Genomic DNA, 22,065 nt, shown 5'->3' with positions numbered 1-22,065 from the left:
TAAATTCTTCAAGTCTGTGATAGATTCTGAGGCCCTCCCATGCGCCAGATGCTGTGCAAAGCACTGGGAGGTAAGCAGCAATGAGCCTGGACAAAGGTGAATCAGAATCAGGCTGTGCCTCAAGAAATGCTTTTGTCACAATATGCACAGGAACTAAGCTGTGAAGTATCATGTGAGCCTAAAGAAGGGAGAAAAGATTATTCTGGCTGAATTACTAGTGAAAGATTTTATGGACATACGATCCCTGAAGGATAAGATAGGTCTGGATGAACAGAAAAGAGACAAAGGCATAGAAAATAGAGCAAACTGGTTGAGTGCAATCATGAGGCCAAGAAATCGTGTCAGGAACTTTTGGGGAACAGCAAGCAGTTCAATTTTCCATCCATGACATGCAGGGTCTTAAGGATGCAGTGAAAGAGTATGAAGGAAGTGAGGACCCACTAAATTCCTCAGACCATAAGCGCGAGAGTGATCTGGCCAAGTGCTCCTCAAATGTTACTGTACATAGGAATCAATGGGGGAAGTGGAAATGCAGATTCAGTTTCAATACATGTGGGGTGGGTCCTGAGGGCTAGTACTGCCCACAAGTTCCTAGGTGGTGCTGTTCCTGCTGATTCCAAGACCACACTTCGAGTCCCAAGGGTCCAGAATAGACGAAGTATGCAAAAATGAATGGGGTTGGGGAGGAGAAACATTTTAGAATGTAAACTTAATTTTCACAGTATGTTTATTATGCACAACTGAAAGGATTAGAAATCCGATTTCCAGATTTTTTGGTCTTTTTCAAAAAAATTATAAGGAGCAGTATCTTTCATTACAGAAGTAGTTCAGCATTCCATTATAACATAATTACCGTGACAAGATAAAGTGTGATTGGCCTGAACTCATCAGGGGCACCTTCCATCCCCCATAGATATCTGACTTTGTAGTTGATTCTGGAAAAAGACCAAATACAGTCAAATGAGTAGCAAAAGGCACAGAATGATCTGGAGCAGAAAAGAGAAGAAGGTCTGTGATCCTGTCTAATGACTCTCTGACCCTCCTCCCTGCAAACAACAGATAATCAACAAAGAAACTAGATTCAGGTGCAAAGATCATTTAACCAACTCAAACTGCAGCGATCGCTGTGTCAGGAGATGAAAAATCACAAAAGGCAGCAAGAGCAGTGCTATGAGATGACAGGTAGGCTGGGAGAGAGGTCTCTGAAGTCAAGCCCTCCTGTGACCCTTAATAAACAGTTGCCTTTAGACAGGTCATTTCATTTCTGGGTTTCTTCACCCATAAAATAAAGCCAACAGTTCTTCCTTGCCTTCTCCTGGGGGTCTGCTTGAGGATCAATGTGAGAGCAGGAGTGAAAGAGATCACAAGAACTGCTGCCTTGGGGGTCAGTGTACTCCAGAGAGGCACCTGGTGCCTGGAAAATACTTCTCAGTCAATTGTTCCTCACTGTCCCTTTGTCTCCCTGATGCCTTTCTTTTTATTTAAATATCTAGGAGAGAAGTTTCTTCTGGGGAATCTTTCTAAATTAAGCAGACATGCTCTGCACGCTTACACTTATCCCACCAAGTGCAAGAAACAGAATTCTGAGTTTATCCAACATGCTTCTGCCAGAGGAACCACATGCTACAATTTAATAAGTGACAACATAGAATCTTTGCACAATAGCAAAAGGATTATTTTTGCAAAAGTCAGGTCAGCATAATGCATTGGAGCCTTAGCGCTGCTACTTAAGAGCTGTGTTCCTATTCTGTGCCTTGATTCTTCATGTATAAGCTGTCAGTTGTGTTTCCTACTTCCGACAATTGCTATGAAGATTGAATTAAATTAGGTGCACTTTTTAAAACGATAAAGTGATATAGAAATACTGTTTCTTACTTTTTATCAAAAACTAAATGGGGAATGTCTTATATATTTTCATGTCTCTTTCTAACCATGCAGTTTTACTCTGTCCTACTTGTAAATATCCCTTACTTGGTTCCTCAGTTTTAAAAAACTAATATAAACCTGTAAGTGTGTATAGCCACTGACAATCGGGAAAGTAATTACCCAATAATATGGCATGATCGAGTCATTTTACAAAAATTGCATGATGACCAGGAATAATACGTGGAAAAACCTGAGAGAGGTGTCATTTCAAGATAATCAAAATTTATGTATTATACTAACATAATGGCAAATACATGGAAAGTACTTATCACAATACTCGGTACAATTTAAGTGCTCAATAAATATTATCTATTAATATTATAACAATCCTTGGCTGAAAAATTCATAGAGAAAAGCTGGAATGATATATACTAAAAATTCACAGTGGCTGTACTTCTTTCAAGAGCAGTGAATTTCTAATGAACTAAAACAAATTCACTCATTAAAAAACAAACAAACAAAGAAACAAACAGAAAATTGGCAAAGCATATTCAAGTTCACCCAGCTACACTGACAGTAAGTAGCAAAGCAGAGATTCAAATCCAAATTTTCTGATTCTAAATTCGGGATTCTTTCTAGGACTTTAGACTGCCTTGTTTACTTCACTTTTATTCTACTGTTTATATGTTTTATGCAGATAGTTAATTAGATTTCACATATTTATTATCCTAAAGTCCTAGGATAAAAACATGGGTGGGTTTAGGGTAGGCAATGAAACATGTTGTATTTTCCACAAAGATGAAGAGTGAGAGTTACATGATCCCAGCCACTAGAGACGAGTCTTCTTGGTTATGAATAAGAGGGATAAAAACAACAGCTTCCACCACCTCTTCACACTAATGTGTATGGAGGGAAGATCCCATCTCCTCCTGCCTACTTAACCACTGTAGACAAAGACAGCTTGAGTATATTCCACTGAAGAGTCACTTCACTGCCATCATATCATACGTTTTGAGACTCCCTAGAGTGTCAAGATGTTCTCCTTGGTTCTGGTTTAATGCACCACTTCTAAAAGGGCACACAAAATTTCTTTAAAAGTCCTTTCCCAGAAAAGCCAAGAAAGACAGTGAGAAGAAGAGACAGAATTGAGATACACAATCGTGTCTTTATAGCTGTAGAGGCAAATGAAAATCCTGGGTGGGCTGGAAGTACTGGATTTTAACTGGAGTCTCTTTAGAGTATTCCTAATGGTTTTAGCTAACTGGAACCCAGCTGTAATTGATGGCTGCCTCTTTCTAGTTCTCGTTTTGGCATCTCTGTCCACCGTCCTCGGCTCCTCCACCCAAGTGTCTTCAAATTCATTTTTCTTATTTACTTAATAATATATCTAAATCAATGTAGAAGACCACAAAGCAGCTCACCTGAACTAATTCAAGTAGCATCCCTTGAAACATGCCTTTGCTGACTTAATGTTATTTTATAATATGTCCTTAGCTTGTATAAAAGGCAAGACTCTAAGAAGCAAGTATGTCAGGATTCCTGTCCCTTTTGAAAAACTACTTATGAGGATAGTATCTGGCCCCATATGTAAAACAATCTATTCAACATCTCTTTGTAGATGTTCTATGGACATCTCAGCCACATGTTTTCCCAAAACTGTACTCAACAAGTTCTATAAAAACTGAATGACAAGATTATTGGGAGCATTAAGTGAAATTGTGTGCACAAAGTTCCTTTTACAGTGTTTGACATATGGTGGTTTCTCAATAGAGTTATTTTTTCTAAAGCTGGAATGGCAGCCCAGTCAACTATTAGTTTTCCAGGCCAAAGCCCAAGAGTTACCTTGGACTTGTTCCTCATAGACAATTAAACTCAAAGATCCACAAATCCCATCTATGTCAATTATCAATTTATTATTGCCTCTCAGTCCTAAGTGCACCATTTAGTATGTGCTCTATGATAAACAACAGAATTCCTTTAAGCATGTCTCCTTTAAAGTGTGCACCACGGCATGCTTTTGCAGTAGAGTGCTAGACAGAGACAGCAGGAAAAGGTTTTTCGCAACTTCCAGCTGGGGCGGGGACGGGGGGTCAGCAGTGTAGGTGTCAGTCTAGCTAGCCAATGGCCTCTACACAGCCAAGGGCCGAGACCACAGACCCTCTGCCACCTTCCTACCTATGCATGGCATTAACCTTTCCTCAGGCTCTTGTCAAGTCTTCATCTATTCATAAGTGAAAAAAGGTGATTTTTTTTCCTGAATTGAATAACAGTTTTTGAATGCTGAAAGAATATTTCTTCAACATTGTTTCTGCTATTACAATTCACAGCCACAGATATGACACACTTGTATGTTTAATCTGCATTGTTAACATATTCTCCTTTGCTTTCTTAAGACAAGCAACAAAACAATAAATCAAGCTCTGATCTCCAGTGTTTGCCAATTTCCATAGTGTAATCACTGCCACCAGAGTTAATTCCAAGCTACCAAAGTGACATCACTGCATATGCAGTTGGGAAGGGACGTGCAGTAGCACACCATCATACCGTATTCCCACCACACAAATACCATCATCACAGATAACCCCTAGAGCATATATGAGAGCAAAAAGAAGTAAACTAATCAGAAAGTGAGGAGTTTTGAGCATATTACCTTTGTATTAATTTACTTGTTGTGAAACGTTATATAACTTAATTTTAATAATTAACAACTGACTATTAGAATTCCTGAAATTGTACCATCCACCTCTTATGAGTCACTGTGAACCAGCCGCAGCACATCGCTAGGTCAGACCCTGGCTGACAGCACACAAGGATCTAATTTACCACCCAGTCCCCCCACCCATTCATTGATCCTTTACACTTCAAACACATACAGGTCACAAACCCTCATCCACAATTCCAAATTCAACAAAACTGTAAAAATAGCAGCTGTGGTACAAACTCACTTTTTGAATTAGCACGAAGCCATTTAGTCTATTTTTAACATCACGTTTCCCTGAAAAAAACACACATTAATGTGTTTGATTATGGGGGGCTGTCCCAGACTTCCACTTGGGGCATAAAATGAACAGTATATTCGTTGTTTTTCCTTTCTAAAATCTGAAAAATTATCAATCTGATTCACATCTGGTCCCTAGGGTTTGGATAAGGGATTGTGGACCTTTAATGATCTTCATAAAATATAGAGTCACACTTGCTCATGCATCAGTGCCTCCCCATCGCCTATGGGATAAAATCCATGTTCTTAAACACGATACACAAGGCCTTTCAGCACTTTCCAAGTTTCTTCTGTTCATAGTTCTCCCCTTGCCCTCTGATAGCAAACTACTTCTAGGAGTCTGACCAGCCATGACTAAACATTGAGCTGGGCTCATTATTCATTGCACACCGATACCTTATACCCTTTGGGGAAGAATCAAAACCCAACTAAGGTAGGGGTGCAGTCTATCTTCCCTGCTCTATCACTTGTGCAGTCTTCATCTGGCCATTTCATCTCCCCTAGTCTTCATTTCTCATCTGTAAAATGGGAATCATAAAACCAGCAAGGTTTTAGTGAAAATAAAGCAAGTTTGTGGGCATGAAGATACTTTGTAAGGTGCTATGTATATTAAAAGGGTTTTTACTCTCATTCTGAAAGAGGAATATTTGTTTGAAAGGCGACATTCTTTAAACTGTTGGATAAGCAGCTAGGGGTTTCTTATCTCCATAAAAGGAGCTAAAAACTGATGTGTATAAAGTCTAGTCATTTTTATCACATACACACAAAAAAGGTTACACTTGAACAGAGTATTGTGTGGTTGATGGGGTGGGAGAATTTAGTATTATTACAGCTTTGGAATTCATAAGGACTGAATGGTTGGGTCTCATTTTTTTTTCATTAAAATTTATTGGGGTGACAATGGATAGTAAAGTTACATATGTTTCAAGTGTACAATTCTGTAATACATTATCTATACATCACATTGTGTGTTCACCACCCAGAGTCAGTTCTCCTTCCATCACCATATATTGACCCCCTCCCCACTTACCCTCTGATAACCACTAAACTACTGCTGTGTCTGTGAGTTTTTGTTTCTTTATTTGTTTGTCTTGTTCCTTTGTTGCTTACAGTTTTATAGCCCACATATCATGAGACAAAAGAGGAAAGGGGACAAGAGTAGCCCCAGTCTCTTACCTTTCTGGGCTTGTGTTTATGTTTGTTTAGTTCAGGGTTTTGTTTTGAGGTTAATTGGGGATTGTTTTTTGCTGTTGTTGTTTCTACCTTTCCCTGCATTAATGCACAAACAAACAAACAAATGAAAGACTTAAGTGGGAAAGTTCATTTGAAACTTCTAAAGTATACATGCCCCTCCTTTGACAAACAGCCTCTCATCTTCTGCTTGAACAGTCATAGTGTCTGGGAGCCTATTCATTTAGTCCAGATGCCTGAACCATCTTGACAACTGGCAGCTCTTTCATTGAAAGAAGGCAGTCTGAACCAGCTATAAGGCTTTACAGGCAAAAAAAAAGAAAACAAAAAAAGAAAGAAACCTGAAAATTCTTACTGTGGTAGAAATGACTGGAATCAGATTTTTTCTTGAAAGTAGCTTTTGACGGAGGGTAGAAAGAAGCAAAATTATTTCAGCAGAGAGAAAGACGAAAAAGAACTAACATTCAAAGAGGAGAAATGGGTTCCAAGTGCAAAAGAAGAAAATTTGACAGCAAACAAGCAGATATCATTGCTTGAAATTCCATGTACACAGGATGTATCCCTTATTTTTCTCTTTAATATAAATGGGTACAACAAAACAAAAGAGAAATAGAAAACTAGTTGTCAGATAGTTCTTACAACCTCTTGGAGCTTCCTACCGCGTTTCCCTGAAAATAAGACCTAACCGGAAATCATGCCCTAGCGTGATTTTTCAGGATGACATCCGCTGAACATAAGCTTTAATGCATCTCTTGGAGCAAAAATTAATATAAGATGCAGTCTTATTTTGGGGGAAACATGGTATTAGGTTCAGAGTTGGGTGTAAAACTTGAGTCTTTGGGGCACAGTTATTTGTATTTATTTGAAAACTGCTGGTTTTACCAATCATCCTAGTTGATGTCAAATCAAGCACAGAGAATTATGATACTAAGCCTCAACGGATCAGACTATTTGATTCATCTTTGGACAATTGATATCTACAAGTCTTTGTAATCAATGAAAAAAACATTCAAACAAAAATAAAAAATCAAGTTTCTATACAAATAAAACCACACAATTAAAATATGCACGATTAAAGAACTACTGCTTCTATTACTTGAGAATTCAAAAACAGCCACCACTCGATTCTGAAAGACCACATTTGTGCATTCTTTCTTATAAATGAGATGCATTATAGAAACAAAATAGGTAAGTGTTTACCTCTAATTTGACCTTCAGAATTTAAGCAGACATCTGTCCTAATCAAGGGGAATTTTCATTTGCACAAGTCAAATTTTTCTCTGTGGATGGGAGGTGGAAAGTGGAGAACAAAATGTAGGTTGGTGAAAGTAAATAAATGAAAATCCCAAATTATAGACTTTTCATTCGTGGTAATACAGAGATGATAGAGAAAGAGTTAGAAGTAAAGGCAGAGGATTCCAAAAGAAAAGGCCTTTTATCAATAGCACTAGTGAACAGAAGGGGGATAGTAACATCTATTGAAAACCCATTCTGTGCAGGGTAGTTTGCTAAGAATTTTACCCCATTATCTTGTTTAGTCTGTATAACAACTCTTCAGGTATATATCATTACCTCCAATTTATGGATGAAGAAACAAATGCTCAGAAATTGTCAGGTTAGTTTTCAAAGTTTATTTTCATTCAATTCTTGGAACCCATTTGAAACAAGAATATAATATGGTGGTCAGTCAGCTATAAACTCACAAGTGATCTGGTTCTATGTTCATTGATTGAGAAATGTGTTCTGCTGGCCTGGATGGTTAAACATTCAAGTGTTGACCTCCTGAAACTTAGTCAAATAAGATGCTCTGTCCATGGGTAAAAGGTTAAATTCTTCTTCACTCAAGGTAAAGGAATTACTGAGCTTTCCTGCTGGAAAATTTGGTGATCAAGTTGCTAAGCCAGAAAACTCACTGAACCAATTAATCATCTGAAATGGAGTTCTAACTTCATTCTCCACTTAATATTATAGATTCTATAGCAGAAAAGAAGTGCCTCTTTCCCTTATTATGTGACTATTTTACTTATTATAGTAAAGACCATGTATTCCTAATATTTTCCTAGTGGATGAAGAAAAGGTCAAACAGACACTAGAGTTTCAGGGCAGGACAGAAGAGCAATCATCTTCAGGGATTTATTTGCAATGGGAGTCTTTATAGCTCAGTCACGCTTGGCTGTGAGTGGAGCAGTTAGTAAAGTGATATGGACTTAAGTGTTAGTCTTCGTTTCTATCCTAAGTCTGGGCAGGTGGCCTGTCTTCTCCATCCTGCATGATTTCCCTGGTTCTGCTGCTCATGTTATTGTATACAAGATAAAATTCAAACTGTACACGTTGATCCTCTTTCCTAATCTTCCTTTCCACTGTACAAGACTGGGATAGTTTACCGCCGAATGCCATTGGAGAAAGAATACTTGTAAGAGACAGAGATTGAAACCAGAGAGTTAAGTTAGGAGGACTGATGTCATAGTCTTGGAAAGCAATGACAAGGACCTGACCTAGGGTAGTGATACTGATAGCTGAGTGTAGGAGTCATACCTGGTCATACCCCCAACCATGGAGAACCAAGAAAGTTTATTCGCTAAGTGGATATGTCAATCAATTACCTTACATAGCAACCAGAAAAATTTCTTCCAAGGGTCCATCTTCTATTCTGTGATAGTGGTATCAAGGAAAATTATTAGATTTCCACTGCCCTTACTGAGCCATAGCTACTCACTCTGTCAACAGCCAGAAGCCTTGGATTTTCTCTTCAGAAGTCTTGGCTATGTGGGCTTTCAAGTCTTCCATGGCAGTCTCAATGGCCCCTGGCTAAGTGCGGGGGAGGGGAGGAAAAAAAACAGTTTAGAGAAGACTGAGTTCTCTCTGAGCTTGTGATTAGTTATTATATTCATGCAGCTATTCCAGAAAGCCGAGCAGGAAAGATAGTTCTTGCAGTTCTTGCATTTGCTTATTTGTTCTAGGCACAACCTGCCAGACAGCTTAGCCTGGAACTCTGGTATTTACTAAGATGCTTCCCCTGGGAGGGGCAATAGTGATCCATATCCTGTCTTCCATAATCTTACTCACACTGTCTCATAGAAATGACGACAGCCATTTTCAGAGGACCAGTTTTTCTGAACAAACATGTTTGTCAGGAAGTTCAAAGAATTTATCAATATGCATATTTTTTAAATCAAACCTTTCTCTCTTCAAATAGCACATGGCGGAAAACACAAAGGAAAAAAAATTCTTCTAATTTTCTGACCCTAATTTTTGCTGTCTCTGGGAAATGAACTTTTTTGTCTCCTTACCTCGCTTTATTCACTCTTCTCCAAGCAGGTGTTTCTACTTCTGGGCCTACCTCTAATGTAAAAATTGATTAGTCCCTGTTCTAATAAGAAGTTTATAGACCCTCCAGTTTAGTGACCCTCAACTTTAGTGCACACCAGAATTACCTGAAGTGTGTTTTGAGACACAGATACCTGGTTACTGTCCCCAGAGTTTCTGAACCAGTACGTCTGGAGTAGGCTTGAGAATTTGCATTTCTGACAAGTTCCCAGGTGATGTTGTGGGTGTGGGACTCTACTATGAGAACCATTGTTCTCTAGACAGTTTTTCTCAACCTTGGCTGTACATCACAGTCACCAGGGAAGCGTTTAACAAATCCTAAAGCCCAGGTTGTACACCAGGTCAATTATATCAGATACTCAGTGGATGGGACCCACATATCAGTACATCACGATTTTCTAAAGCTTCCCACATGACTCCAATGTGCATTCAAGTTTGAAGACAAGTACAGTTTAGGGCTTATTTAGTCTAAGCCATTTTATTTTATAGGTGTAGAAACAGGGACCAGTTACTTGTCAAGTTCACTGAGCTAAGAAGTGGCAGAGATAGGAAACCCAAACCTTCCATTTCCAGGCCTACCGTGCAGTTCTGGCCACATTCCCAAGCATGGACTACTAACACACAACTTGCAAATTCTCATATATTCTCTATACAACAAGACTTTAATGGTAAGTACCTAATCGTCTCTAAATCCTAATCCTCCCAGCCTTAGACCCTTCTCTCAGAAGAAGAAACAGAGACACTAGCTTGGCTAAGAGCCATTCAATTTCCTCTCAGAGATGGGGTGCTAATAGTTTGCTTGTTTTCTCTGTCTATGATAAAAGGCTTTGAAACATTTTAGCCACAGAGTTCATCAGTCAAGAAAACTATAATATAGGAATCCATATGTGAAAAACAGGAACAGAATGGGGCTGCTTGCAGTAAGTGGCAGTGCAGGTGTAGAGCTTTATCTATGTAGCTTTCCCCTTCCTGCTAATTTACTGCATGTAGCCCAAGTTAGCCAGGAAAGGGACAGGTCAAATCCTAAACAGAGTTGAGTGACTTGGGTTCATGTTCCAGATATGTCATGAATGAATTCTGTGACGTATAGCCAATTATTTGGGATTCCGTGGCCTCCATCTCCTTGTCTATAAAATAACTGAATAGACTAAACCAAAGCTTTCTAAACCAAGCTAAAGATCAGAACCTCCTGGAAATCTTTAAGAAAATATGACCATAGCCCTTACACCAAGAGATGCTGATTTTATCATTAAACAAGTTTCTTATTGAATTAGATTATCAGCAGTGGAATGAATGATTTCTGACTCTTGTCATCGCTGCTGCTGGTTGAAGCGTTGCCAGAAAGCTAATGTGGCATCCCATGCTGCTGAAACCTACATGTTATGAAATCAGTAAGTTCTGGGACATTAATTAAATATGCCTTGAACTCCCACTGACAGAGGGGATTGTGCTAATATCACTGGTTTCCAGTGACCCTACTGGCAGAACTGGACTATCATAGGAGGAGAATTTCCTATGATCCTGTGGCAATTCTCCTGTCACCCAACCCCCAGATCCCCATGATTTAGCTTGACTCTACCAGGCCCACTGGTCTTGTTCTCTGAAAATTAATACATTCTATAATGGCACATCATGGGATTTTTCCTGTCTCCTTGTATTCACATAATTTCTGCCACAGTTAAGATAAGTTGATGGGAAAACAAATACATATCAGGAGAAAAAAATCATAAATGAAATTGGAGAATAATGAAATAATCTTAAAATAAGCTTTTTGTTGAATTTTTTATTCTAGGAACTTTGCCAAAAATATTTGAAGATAAATATAATAATGTAGAATTGTTCAAAACCTTGATTGTTTTTGCTATGGAAAGCTATTGGCAAAATCTATTAAAATGATCTATGCTTTGATTCTCACATTCCACCTCTGTGAAGTTATATTATAGACATTATTGCATATATGCAAAATGACATATGTATAAAGTGTCCTTTACAGCCTTGTTTGTGGATACCAAAATTTGGAAACAACCAAAACATCAATAAAGGGCTAGTTAGATATATCATGGAACACATCTATACAATGAAATATAATGAATATATTTAAAAATTAGGACACTTATATTAAGATGGAAATATTTCAACATATATTAGGTTGGTGCGAAAATAATTGTGTTTCTGCAATTATTTTTAACCTTTTAAACCTCAGTTACTTTTGCACCAACCTACTACTAAGTGAAAGGAAAAAAAAAATGTTCAGAAGAGAAATAAATACGCCACCTTTTGTGTAAAAATGGAGGAGAATAGATAAGAACAAATATTTGTGTTGGCTTGTATATGCCTAAAGTAATGCTAAAAGGAAAATAGAAATTGTTACCAATGGCTCCCTAAGGACAGGGAAAGAACTTGATGGATGGAGGTAATGTTTTACTGTACAACTTTTCAAAATGTAAATGGTAAAATAAGTGTGTGCTTTACTGAATGGTTTGATAGTCTCTGGAGTTCTGTCAATGTCCTCACTGTCTGTGATGTTATTTCTTCATAGAAACATTGGCCATGCCCTTGTGGAACAGCTATGCATTGTACTCCAATGAAGTATTTCACTTTCCTCCATTTGTTGTCATTACTACTATAATAAATTAACTTCAGCCATTTAGTGTCGAAAGTGAAATAAAATGTGTGAACACTTTGACTTGTGTCAAGGACAAGATATATAAATCTCAACCTTTCTGCTTGCAGCGAGACCCATGTTAAGTCATTTTGTCTTTCTCTACATCAGTTTACTCATTTGTTAGATGGATAAGGTAGTATTAACTGTAACAGAGCTGTAGGGAGATGCCAAAAACATTTGGTAACACTGAATAATGAAAGACTTTATTACCATTCTTATTGATGATATAAATAGAATGGAAATAGTTATACGAGGATTTGGGGATCCAATCGTTACTGCAATGGAGCAATTAGTTCTGAGACTCCTTATAGCCTAATAGGAAATAATGATGACATAATATGTACTCATCATGCGCTGATAGAAAGCTTAGAAAGACAGTATACATATATTTCTCATTCTAAATTTTAAGAAAAAAATCATTCAAGGGGATCCTTATTTTTAAGTCACTATATAGCACATTGGGAAATATCTTCTCTAATAGTCTACTACTGAATATCTTCAGTCAAAAAAAAAACCACTGAGAGAATTTCAAAGACATATATCTTTCTTTGCATTTCCTTGAACTAGACCAGTCCGGGGCCAGTTGTCACACAAACAATACTCATGTCGGCTGCTAAGTTTTCCCATGTACTGGACTCCTTAACTAGATTGTGAAAGGAGGGGAAGTATAAGCAGGAATGCTCCTACAGATTCAGACGTAATAGGATCTATCTTGTGGTTGTCATCATGCCCATATGGGGGGAGGTAAATATGTAACATAAGAAAATGGCTCTAAATTGCATCTGATTTGTAAAATACAAGTAAATTTGTCTTTGCCTGAAAATGAAGGAAATGCATCTTATTTCATTATTGTTAAATTTCTGCCCTCAGAAAGAAACATCATCTTTATTATAAACTTAACGGGATTTTAGTGTAAGGAAGGGATTCGAGAAACCTTTGGCCCAGTGAGGTATATAATTTCTAGACCAGAAAGAAGTTCATGCAGACAATAACAATACAACTAATATATTTAGTTGTTCCCAACACAAGAGCAAGACACAGGGAAACCTACAGTAAAAGAAGAGGGCAAGGGAGAGAGTATGAAAGCCAAATTAGTGTCATGAAAGTAACGACATCTTGCTACACAATGGGAAGTCCCAAAACTGCTTATTAAAGTCTCGTTGCTCACAATAGAACACAGGCTATAAAAAGGCCATGGGGAACCATTAATTAAATATTAAAAGATCAAATAGTTTTAGTCCCATTAGTTTGTATGTAATTTACATTCTCAAGTATAAATGTAGAGATAATTCCCCATCCCTAATCGCTTTCAACTTTCTGATAAGGTATCTACAAATATAGTCATACAGGGAGTTTAAAAATATCTTTCCCCATGTGGATCAAGTATTGTTTCTTTCATAAGAAGTTGCTTTTGAATATAGTCTCCACAATAAAGTGATTATCATAATATACCTTGAGTTATTAGCCTTGAGGGGTACTTTTGTTCAGAGAAGGCATTAGGCCTATTTTAGTTATGGCTAAGCAATAATAGCAGATAAACTAAGACAGGAAGAAAAGGTTATCCAAGCAGACAGACAGCAACTGGTTCAGATGTTCATTACTATGACCTCTCATACATTGCCCAAGGTCAGCTGCAATGGAGGGGTGGTGGAAAGTGAAAGGAGTCCAGTCTTGGCATGGTCCATAAATTGCTGGTTGATCTTGGGCAAGTCACATCTCCTTTGGTTTTTAGGGGTTGGATTAATTATCCCTGAGCAAAAATGTTGCTAAGCTATATCAGAAGAGCACAGATTCAGTAAATAAAATAAAAACTGGAAGCCTGAGAAAAGGAAGTAATATCTCAGAGTGACCCATAAAAAACAGAAAAGGTTTAAGGGACCACATTGACTTCTTTTGTAATCTGATACTCAGAGATGTGATCTAATGAATGAGGTTATGATGTTAAAAATGCCTATTGTTTGTCCTGAATTAATTTATACTTCCATATCAGTCACATCTTTGCAGAACTAGTTTAAAATTTATATAACCGATCCTTCTTCTTGTTGTAGCACTGGGTATCTGCTCCTGGTATCAGACACTGAGCGGCACTACGCCACAGCAAGCCAAGAAATAACTTTCCTTTTCTGGTTAAAAGCTGTGAAGAGAAAACAACCTAAATACCCAGCAAAGATTAAATTAATTGTAGTTAGTACATCTCCCTGGTGGAATATTATGGAGTTGTTAAATGCAATGTTATATAAGTATATTTATTGACATAGGAAATAATATTTTGCATATAATCCTATTTTTGTACAAATTGAACATATAAGGAAAACGGGTAAGAAGAATATGACCAAAATGCATAAAAGCACATTCAATATATTTTGGGTAATTTTAAGTAGGGGTATTATGGTGACTTTTATTGTGTTTATCTACATTTTCCACTGTTTTCCAATAAACGACCTGCTATGAAATAGTTTTATATTTTTTTATAAAATAAAATGCTTGATCAAGGAATTCCTCCACTCAATTACTTACAATTCTTTTGAATTTGCAACACATATGCTTTAAATTCTTACACGGTAATAAGTTGATTCCTTTTTCATTGCTGCATGGGATCATAGAACTGCGAATTGGGAATTGGGAAACTTTGGTTCTAACCCCAGCTTTGCCACTTACTGGGCAAGTCAGTTCTCACTGACTGTTAAGACACTGGACAAGCAACCACCCCTCTTGAGGCCTTAGCTCTGAAAACAAAAGTATTGACTAGCTTCTTGGTGCTCAAATTGCGGTCTCTGAAGAGAGAGCATCAGTATTGTCAGAGTTTGTAAAATGCAGACTCTAAGATCTCACCCCAACCTACTGAACCAGAATCAGCATTTTAACAAGAAGATCTCCAGGTGACTTGTTTGCATGATAAAGACTGAGAAACACTGGACCAGGTCATCTGTAGATTTAATTTCAGCTCTAAGAAGTGATACTTTGTGATGAATCTTTCATAGATCTGAATCATTCAGAGTCTTGGTCTTACTTACTTATCCTTTGAGAAAATGAATTAGCTTCCTTCACTCAAATCTTTTTATTGCTACAGATTTTTTATATATTTTTTTCCTATTTTTCAATTACAGTTGACATACAATATTATATTAATTTCAGTTGTACAATATAGTGATTAGACATTTATATAACTTACAAGGTGATCACCCTGATAAATCTAGTTCCCCTCTGACATCATACATAGGTATTACAATATCAATGACTATATTCCTTATGTTATACTTTACATTCCCATAACTATTTTATAACTACAACTTTGTACTTCTTAATCCCTTCCCCTTTTTTACTATCCCCACAACCGCCTTCCCATCTGGCAGCCCTCAAAATGTTCTCTGTATCTATGAGTCTATTTCTGTGTTGTTTGTTCCTTTATCTTGTTCTTCAGATTCCACATATAAGAAAAACCATATGGCATTTGTCTTTCTCTGTCTGACTTACTCCACTCAGCCCAATGCCCTATAGGTCCATCCATGTTTTTGCAGATGGCAAGATTTAATTCTACTTTATGGTTGAATAGTGTTCCACTGTATATATGTACCACCTCTTCTTCATCCCTTCATACCTTGATGGACACCCAGGTTGCCTCCTTATCATGGCTATTGTAAAAAATGCTGCAATGAACATTTAGACACACATGTCCTGTCAAAGTGGTGTTTTGGGGTTTCTTTGGATAAATACCAGTACTCAGAAGTGGGATTACTGTGTCCTTTTTTGTTTCTTGTTACATATAGCCTTTGTTTTAAATTCTATTTTGCCCAGTATAAGTATTGCTACCCCAGATTTGTTTGTTTGTTTGTTTGTTTCCATTTTCATGAAATATCTTTTTCTCATCACTTTACTTTCCATCTGTGTGTGCCTTTCAATCTGAAGTGATTCTCTGGTAGGCAGCTTTGTAGGGGGCTTTGTTTTCTTATCCATTCAGCCCTACTATGTCTTTTGATTGGAACATTTAACCCATTTACAATGAAACTAATTCTTGATAGATATGAATTCATAAATTTGATCCTTTTTTAAATTTTTTTTCCATCTTAAGGAAGTCCCTCTAACATTCCTTGTAATACTGGTTTGGTGGTGATGAACTCCTTTAGTTTTTTCTTGTCTGGGAAACTCTTTATCTGTCCTTTGAGTCTAAATGACAGCTTTGGGTAGAGTAATCTTGGTTGTAGATCCTTGCTTTTCATCACTTCGAATATTTTGTGCCAATACCTTCTAGCCTGCAAAGTTTCTGTTGAGAAATCAGCTGACAGTCTCATGGCAGCTCTCTTGTAGGTAACTAATTGGTTTTCTCTTGTGCTTTTAAAATTTTCTCTTTGTATTTAACCTTTGGTATTTTAGTTACGATGTGCCTTGGTGTGAACCTCTTTGGGTTCATCTTGTTTGGGACTCTCTGCACTTCCTGGGCTTGTGTGTCTATTTCCTTTACCAGGTTAGGGAAGTCTTCCATCATTATTTCTTCAAATAGGTTTCCAGTTCCTTGCTTTCTCTCTTCTCCTTCTGGGACCCCTATGGTGCAAATGTTGGCATGCTTGATTTTGGCCCAGAGACCCCTTAAACTCTCCTAATTTATGATTCCTTTTGCTGTTTTAATTGGGTGTTTTCTGCTACCTTATCTTCCAAATTCAGATTCAATCTTCTGTTTCATCTAATCTACTATTGATTGCCTCTAATATATTCTTTATCTTAGTTATTGTATTCATTTCTGAATGGTTCTTTTTTATGTTTTCTATCTCCATTTTTATGTTTACTATCTAGGCTAAAGTTCTCACTGAGATCATTGAGCATCCTTATAACCAGTGTTTTGAATTCTGCATCTAGTAGATTGCTTGTCTCCATTTTGTTTACTTCTTTTTCGGGAGCTTTGTTCTGTTCTTTTATGTGGGATGTTTCTTTGTCTCTCCATTTTGGCTGCCTCCCTGTGTTTGTTCCTGTGTATTAGGTATAGTTGCTATATCTGCCAGTCTTAGTACAGTGGCTTTATGTAGTAGGTGTCCTGTTAGGCCCAGTGGCTCAGTCTCCCAGTTCACCTGAGCTGGGTGCTCCAGGTGTGGCCCTTGTGTGGGTTGTGTTACCCTTCTGTTGTAGTTGAGCTTGGTTGCTATTTGCACATCAATGAAAGAGATTAACCCTGGGGTTGAGCGGTTGTGAGGGCTGGCAGTGACTACAGTGGAGGAGTTGTTATACAGGAGCTGACACTACAGAGAAGGATTCACTTTAGCACATCTCTGGTGCCTGCCCCGTTTGCACTTTAGATATGTCATCCATGGAGGCAGCTAGATGGTGCTCTGGCTGGGTCTGAAGCCAGCTACTGGATATGCCTGCCCCCAGGGCCTTCTGGGAAGAGCCCTGCCTCAGGACAAGTTCAGGCTCCACCTGTGCCCTGCCTGGGGACACCTAGAATGAGTCACAAAGCAATTTTCAGAGGGCTTCCACCTGTGCTGTGCTTGGAGGCTAAGCTGTGAACTAAGGCCAGCTGCTGCTTAGCAAGAGGTATGGGGCATTCTGAGAAAAGATGCTTCTTTTTGGGGGTTTGTGAATCTTTGAGAGATTTTAGAAAAGTCCAAAGCATGAGCCAAGACAGGCTGTATGGATAAGCCACTGGAAGTGGCTTGAGTGCACCCACAAGTTAGATAGGGCAGGGACTCAGGGAATCCCCAGGGCAGGGCAAACAGTGTCAGCCAGGTTGATGGAGACTCAGATATGGTGCTAGCCTAAGTCTGCTCGCTTGGAGGGAGGAGGGTTCAACACAGGAACAATGCCTTCCAGCCCTTGTGTCTGGAAAAAAAGCTGCCCCTCCAGCCCTCACCCTGAGCCAGATAATTCAGTTCCTCACCTTATGTCCCTGGCACTTTTTAAACTGCCGCCCCAGCACTGGAGCTCAGAGGGAGTAAGTTTGCCAGTGAGCAAGTCTGTGTGCAGACCCTTTAAGAGGAACTGCTGGGATTCCAGCCACCCTCTGTCTCATTCAGCCGCAATCTCTGCTGGTTTTCACAGCCAGAAGTTGTGGGGACTTCTCTTCCTGGCATTGGAACCCTGGGCTGGGGAGTGTGGTGTGAGGCTGGAAACCCTTGATCCTCAGGAGGAGGGGGCCTCTGCAGCTGAGATATCCCTCCTGATTTTTAACTGTCACACGCAGATGTGGGAACAGCCTGTTCCGTGTCTATGCCCCTCCTACTAGTCTTAAAGTGGATTCTTCTGTATGTCCTTAGCCACAGTACTTCTGTTCAGCCAGACTTCAGGCAATTCTCATTGATGATAATTCTGCAGTTTAGTTGTAATTTTGATGCTGTCATGAGAGGAGGCAAGTACAGTGTTTACCTACTCCACCATCTTGACCTGAAATCTCGTACAGAGTCTATACATCTACATTTATATCTCACCCTAGAATTCATGATGAGGTCATGGTCAACTTAATTGCCTATGACCAATTATAAAAATGTGAATGTGAAATCAACAAAAAAGAGGAAGAGTCATTTATAACAGCAATGAGATACCACTTATGACATGTGAATAGACGTGGCATAAATTATACTAAGAACTCTTCAAAGTTAGCTTATTTAAACCTCCATATAAAATTAGTATTTTATCCACACTTTGTAGATGAGTAAATTTATATATACATGCACACAGACACACACACATACATTTCTCCCATTTTCTCAATTCCTACAACATCAGATTTGTCATTTACAAGATTGTAAAACTGGGTCTTTCCTTTATTAAAAAACAAACAAACTTATCACTATAAGTTTCAGTAGAGCCAACAGTTGTATTTTCATTATCCTCACACATATTAAAGTGTATTCATTATACTTGCATGCTAAAAAGAACCCTTCATATTATGTATCTTAGTCTGAAGGAAAGGAAATGCCGAATGTCTTGGGATAGCCCTGACAGCTCTTAAAGTGCCCTTACATGTACTTTAGACTCATTAATAAGGTTAGAAGAAGGTTTTCCTTCTCAATCTCTTGAGAACTTAGGGTTGTTTCTACACACCTGATGGAGAAGATGTTCTTAACATGGAACCGAGTCATTCATTGAAAACCCTTATAGGAATCATAAATTTGATTGTACATTATGATACGAAGAACACTACACAAAGAAGATACAGAGTCTAGCTACAGCTCTTCCACTAATAGCATGTGATTTTGACAGGTCACTTCACTCCTCTGAAACTTCAATAGATTTACCCCTAAAGCAACAATGATAATTCCTCCCCTGCCTACCTCACAATGTTGCTCCAGGGTACTTTAGTTCATAAACTAAAAAGAGCCACACAAATAAAAGCATCATGGAAATAAACAAATAAATAAAATCTCTGTGGTGTCTTTAGACTATATCAGTTTAGCTAAGCTGAAACTACCTTTCCTAGAATTGTCTTTCCTATCTGTTTCCAAATTAGGGTTGGGCCATAAGAGACATTTGTATACAATTTAAAAATCCAAAGTGAAGCATCAGTTATTTTTCATGCTGAAGAGCAGTGCAGGCCACTAGGTACTGGGACATCTTATATTCACAGCTGCTGACCTCCTGTCCACTTGATGGCATGGAGCACACCTGAACCTATAGCTCCTTTTTGTTCCAGTCAGACTTCCTCCCTCAGATTCTCTTTCCCCTTGGCTGGGAAAATGTGCAGCTCAGTGGAGAAAGGTACCAGCTTTTCCTGACAGTGATGCATATCTCCAAGTTTAGACTTGGTGGGAGATAGACAGGTTCCACTTTTTCCCTGTGACCTATTACCTAACCCCACTTCACAAACGCCAATTGGTTGACCTATAGCAACTTCAGACCCATAATCAAATATAGAGAAATAGCTTTCCATAGACTTCTCAGCCAGCTCTCGTAATTGCACCAACTTCCAACAATAAATCCCTTATTCTATAACACTCATGGTTGTCATTTTCTCATTAGACCCAGACTGATATATCATCAATATAAAAGATACCAAAAAACCAAACAAACAAACAAAACAAAACAAAACAAAATCTTTAGGGGATGCTTTAGTTTTCTTCACAGCTATATCTTACAACTTAACTTTGCATATTCAATAAAGTTCACATACTTTAGAAAATAAACCATATGCTCTATATATGCAAAAACACTCACACAGACACACATATAGTATGTCACCTGCTAACACACTTTGCATGTGAGAGTCACTGAATATAGGTGATGAGTACATGTTATCATCAAACAAGCACATACACACACCCAACACACACAATGAGTTGCTTTAGTTAAAACTGTATCTTAACTGAAAATATATTTTAAAAGCTACCAAATCAGGGTTCATTAGTTAAAGCTTTATAAATAGTCACAAAGTCTGAACTACCATTTATTTATAAAATTGAGTTTAAAAAATTTTTTTCAACAAGAGATCCCATGTACACTTAAAAAATGAGATAGTCTCTGTTGTCACAGTGCACAATCCCTGATTTTGACCCCAATTGATTGCAGCCTATGAGCTAGCCACTGCTATGTTGACAAAAATGTGGAAAGATTGGGAAAGAAGATCTTTGAGGAGGAAAGAAAGTGCAAGACAGGGAATTCAAAGGCACTAGAAACCAGTGAAGCACTTGATTCAAATGCTAGAAATTTAAAATATCATTTTTTGTTTTTCACCTAGATACACAGACCCGGTCCTTGTTACCCACCAGTTCATTTACTTGCCCAGATCCACCACACAGGGAAGAGCTCAGCTCCAGACTGCAGCTATAGGCTTGGGATTTAAGAGTTCCTGCTTCTACACTGTAATTCCAGCATCTCGATGTAGATCGCTGAGGTTCAGCCAATTCTCAACCAGCGTTTCCACTCTATCACCCATGTCTTTTCCAAACATATAGCAAATATCCATTCTGGGCTCACAGCTTTATATTCTAGCCACTCTGGTTCTCTCTCCATTGAACATGACTTCATTGAGGTCAGGTTTCACATGAACACAGGCCTGAGGAGCCAAAGATCCATGGAGACTAGAGGACCTGCTTCTCTTTGGTACTATCTCGTGATCAAAATGAAACTCTTAAGTTCTCTGAAAGTCAGATCTTTCACCTGTAAAATGGGGGTAAGGATACCTGCTGCACAGTTACTGTGACTATTATGTGAAATAACAAATATAAAAGCACTTGACAAAGCAGGAGGGATATAGAGACATATTAGGAATTTTTTAAGAAGTCTTATGTAGCGTTTAAAAGCACCAATGATTTACCCGTGTAACGAAGTACTTCCGTGAGATATAAGGCCCATGATAAGGGTTGGGGTAGAGTGTCGATTTGGTCACACTTGGCTGCCTTGAAATCTGCCTTGGTGCTGAGTCCATATCTGCGTCCCCCACTTCTATGGACAGCTGATCAGTTTCCAAGGGTTGGTCATCTCCCTCTTGCTTCAGAGACACAGGCTGGAATCCTTCAAAACTCCCAATCCTTGACATTTCTTTAGCCTAAAACAAGGGAAGAAAAAATCTTGTTGATAGAGAAAAAAAAAAAAAAAGTCACATGTCCTGGAAAAATAGGCTACATGAGCAACTGATGTTCTTGAAACTGGCAAACCTCCCACACATTAACTAAACAGGGCCCTGATGGATGCAACTCGATAACATGGACTCCACAATCCTGCAGGGCTATTCTCCAGACAGAGAAAAGGAGGTTGAAAGGAGTTCTATTTTTCATCTTTAATCCTGTGGGACAAGAAACCGAACAAGGGAAGAGCTGTGTGAAGTAATTATCAGACTTTTTTTTTTTTTCCAAGATTTAATATCGAAAATACTTTCATAGCATTTTTGCCTGAAAACCCACCAGGCTGCAAGTTTATTTAAGAGTTAAAAGCAATGATGATGCACTTTCTTTTGTGCTTCTTGGGTAGTAATAGGGCTGAAAAGCACTTAAAACTGAGCATGTTTTTTAACTGAAACATCACAATTTTAAAAATGCATCCTAAGGAAATAATTTAGACAAATGCTCAAAGACGTAAATATAGAAAGTCGTTCATC

The 22,065-nt window shown here is 38.3% G+C and overlaps 1 protein-coding gene across 1 annotated transcript in view; it reads right to left on the bottom strand.

The window, feature by feature from the left end:
- The window catches only part of TPRG1 (tumor protein p63 regulated 1), a 107,727-nt gene extending 86,220 nt beyond the window's left edge, over window positions 1-21,507 (bottom strand). The window contains exons 1-2 of the mRNA XM_074337140.2: window positions 21,286-21,507; window positions 8,772-8,863 (exon numbers count right to left, since the gene is read on the bottom strand). Of these exons, the coding sequence (XP_074193241.1) occupies window positions 8,772-8,863; window positions 21,286-21,507 (314 nt within the window). The remainder of the gene's footprint in view (window positions 1-8,771; window positions 8,864-21,285) is intronic.
- Window positions 21,508-22,065: the final 558 nt, after the last annotated feature.

The sequence above is a fragment of the Rhinolophus sinicus genome, chromosome 17 (assembly GCF_057876585.1).
Source record: "Rhinolophus sinicus isolate RSI-liver-muscle chromosome 17, RSI-T2T, whole genome shotgun sequence".
Classification (NCBI taxonomy): domain Eukaryota; kingdom Metazoa; phylum Chordata; class Mammalia; order Chiroptera; family Rhinolophidae; genus Rhinolophus; species Rhinolophus sinicus.
The sequence above is the reverse complement of the archived record's forward strand: the minus strand, read 5'-3'. Positions and strand labels throughout refer to the sequence as shown.